The sequence below is a fragment of the Sycon ciliatum genome, chromosome 1 (genome assembly GCF_964019385.1).
Source record: "Sycon ciliatum chromosome 1, ocSycCili1.1, whole genome shotgun sequence".
In the NCBI taxonomy this organism is placed as follows: domain Eukaryota; kingdom Metazoa; phylum Porifera; class Calcarea; order Leucosolenida; family Sycettidae; genus Sycon; species Sycon ciliatum.
The window spans coordinates 72,156,151-72,159,431 of NC_088643.1; the positions used below are offsets into that span (position 1 = coordinate 72,156,151).

Sequence of the window (3,281 nt, forward strand, 5' to 3'; positions counted from 1 at the left end):
TTGCTGAGGACGAGATATAGGATCAATTGGAGCATGCCATCGTTCATCGTGTGCAGAGCACATCATGCATTAACGACTCTTGAATTTGTAGAGTACAGATAACTAAATAGCATGTGTCACGTTGCACTCATTAGAAACCATTCTGACACATATTAACCAATGCAGCGGGTCCGAGGCATTTGTGTGTGTGTGTGGGGGGGGGGGGGGGTATGAAGAGAATTGACTAGTTAATGTTAGGACTCATTCCAGAGTGCATCCTTCCCAATGGAGAGTAGTCATATCACGTTGGTTGGTTGGTTTATTTGAAGTTTCAAACCGAACGGACCATATGGATCCGCTACTTAGGGCCAATAAATGCCGCAGTGTACTTAGACCTGCATCAAAAAGAGATTACTCACCATCAATACCTGGGACAATATCTTTATCAGGTTGAAAAGGACCTCCGCTACCATATCCAAGTGGCAGTATAGCACCAGCTACATAATTATCTTTATCACTGCTACCAAGTTGACTGCTCCCTTCTGTTGCCAGTAGTGCAAGTAGCAGACCAATGAGAACATGACGGTTGTCCAACACCATCCTGCCAGGCTGCAGATCAGTGCAAGACAGTGTGAGTGTGTAGAGTACCTGTCCCTGCACACAACGGGGACACAGCACAACACAACACAACACACTGATCAATGCACAGGTCAGATATCTTTTGCCACCAACTGTAGTACAAATGGGCTTGAAAGTGATGATGCCAGACGTCAATAAAATAATGACTTCTGGGCCGAAATATTTCATGCTCCGGAGACCATAGCGAAGTACGGTATGTGTATGTGGTGGGTAGGCCCCCGCATATCGCATCCTGGTGTGACTTGTTTGTTTTGTTTACTGCAGTGGATGCTGGGCAATGAGGGCCCAGTGCCCAGTCGCTACAGCAGGTGTCATTCCAATAGGCAGGAAACTACCCGTCACTGTGGTCCATTCCTCGGCTAACAACAACAACACACAGAAGTCTTTCCCGAGAGCACTGGCTCGACAAAAGCACAAGCTTTCCGAGTCTCTTTGGCCATTGGAAAGCGTACCAAACGTGTGTATGTCCAAAATGCCGGCATTGTCACGACTAACGTCTGGCTCAGGTGATGTAGCACTCTCAAGTCCTATGCTGCTAGTAGAGCCTACGTACCCCCACCCCTTACCCTACCCTACCCTCCCGATTGAGGTATACCTCCTACACTGGCACATGGTGTGTCTCGTTACATTAAAACCTGTCAAGGCGACCACTTGGATTAGGCGACCACCTGTCCCAGAAGACCACTGCAATCAGGACCAAGGTATGCTATTTCCAATCAAACGGCCCTGGATAGGGAGACCGCCTGACAACAGAGACCACATTTGGAAGGCCCCTTGAGCGATCGTCTTAGGGGCCGTTTACATGAGAAAAATAAGCCCGGGCTCATTCGCCTCAGGCTTATTTTCAACCGTTTACATGACGGTTGTACGGGGCTGAGTTCAAGTGAGTGACTGCGAGTTCTGCATGCGTTTTATTTTTCAAATCGCACATGAATGCAGTGGTAAATGTTCGTGTATGATGAAATTTGGATCAAGAAGTACCGGCTCACGCTTCTACTGCCTTCCGATTGTCGCTTAATTTTCGAGAAGGTGAAGGATCGGCTAGGACCTTTCACTGAAAGAAAAATCAGAAGAAAAAATGCCAAGAAAGAAACAAAGGAGACGCACTATCCACGACGACATCCTCTCTGGTTCACGGGGCAAAATCGAAAAGTACGGAAAAACTCACTTATAAGCACTGGGGGTTGAATAAGCTCGGGCCTCGGGGGTCTAGGGTAGGGCTACCGTATTTTCCGGAGTATAGTGCGCACTTTAGATGTGCTATTTTAGGCCCTAAATCGCAGGTGCGCACTATGCTCCGAATATGAAATGCATGTACTTCAATGCAGACTGAAGTGCGCACCCCCAATGAAGATTGGGGGTGCGCGTTATACAAAGGTGCGCACTATACTCCGAAAAATACGGTAGTTCAGCTCGGGGCGAGCTGAATAAGCCTGCCTCACCTTGTAAGCGCGTGTTCTAAAATGACTGGGTGACAGATCAAAGGCGGGCTTATCGTACGCCTAGGGTTGAATAAGCCCGGGCTTATTTGGCTCATGTAAACGGCTCCTTAGACAGATTGCATATCGGAGCTTCGAGCTTCGATATAACAGTGTATACCAACCCGAAACCGGGTTTTCCTTTGCTTACGATAGCATTTTCAAATGCAGTTTTACTAAAAATTCCAAAAATTAAATTTGGTAAAAGACTGTTATAATTATCTCCGCTCTCCGCTCCTCATACAATCCCCACTTCACATCACAATGCATCATTGCTTGTGAAATGGGCAATTTCATTGTTATGTTCATTTTTTCTAGAGAGCCTGAGGTAATGCAGAACACTGAAGCGCAACTCACCTCCTTTTACTATTCCACTGCTTTCAAAGTACACTTCCGCGCAGGTCTACGGAGCTCGAGAGCGACTGCTGAGGTAATTTTTGTCGACTTCAATTGCAAGGTAGACTGATGACTTTCTTCCCTGATTGGGAAGACCAATTTATACTGCATTTAGAATGTCCTGGCCGGGCGCTCTGTGATCTTGTCACCTTTTCGCCAAAACCTCCCTCACCTTCATAGTCTCGAGGCCGCAGTGAAACTTGAGCGGTAGGGCGAAGCGGCTCCCCGCAATGCCGGTGAGCGACGGGTGGAAGCTGCGTTTGGTGATGACAACCGTCGGTCGTTTTGAGTCAGTGGTCGTGGGAGGCACTCTTTCAACTTACAATCACCATTCTCTGTCACGTAAACTGATACAATCATGATAATTTCTTAGTGGGTCAACAAACTGGCACCAAGGGGGAACATGGTGAATTGTAGGATTGGCTTCTTTGATACGTATCCGCAGAAGATATTGCAAAATTATTGTCATTCAACCTCACCGCCACCACTGAGGGTAATGAGGCTCCGCTGTCAGAGCGAGCGCTTCGACACACTGTGGGTAAACTGCTGCAGATTGACGCGCTGTCGAGTACCTGGAACATGTGTGTCATAGCCGCTGACAGAACTGACAACGAGCAACAAGTAAGTTACATACTCGAGAAAGTCATCCAGGTCCTATTACAATTAACACGTACGTACATGTAGATCTACATGCAATGACCATGTTCAGATGTTGGTAAAAGAAGTATGACTTATGAAGTTATGTCGAGTGACACAAAACTCATTACGGCGGCCTGCCTGTATGCACAT

At 47.1% G+C, this 3,281-nt stretch overlaps 1 protein-coding gene across 3 annotated transcripts in view; it reads right to left on the reverse strand.

Moving 5' to 3' along the window:
- Window positions 1-2,944, reverse strand: part of LOC135805293 (uncharacterized) — a 13,703-nt gene extending 10,759 nt beyond the window's left edge. The window contains exons 1-3 of one of the 3 annotated variants that reach the window (XM_065319312.1): window positions 2,665-2,944; window positions 399-633; window positions 1-3 (exon numbers count right to left, since the gene is read on the reverse strand). The exon at window positions 1-3 is cut by the window's left edge and continues 191 nt beyond it. In XM_065319312.1, coding sequence (XP_065175384.1) covers window positions 1-3; window positions 399-633; window positions 2,665-2,670 — 244 coding nt within the window. In that variant the 5' untranslated portion in view covers window positions 2,671-2,944. Of the gene's footprint in view, window positions 4-398; window positions 634-2,453 lie in introns of all 3 variants that reach the window. The other 2 variants (XM_065319314.1, XM_065319313.1) reach the window with 2 other exon arrangements.
- Between the last annotated feature and the right edge of the window lie 337 nt (window positions 2,945-3,281).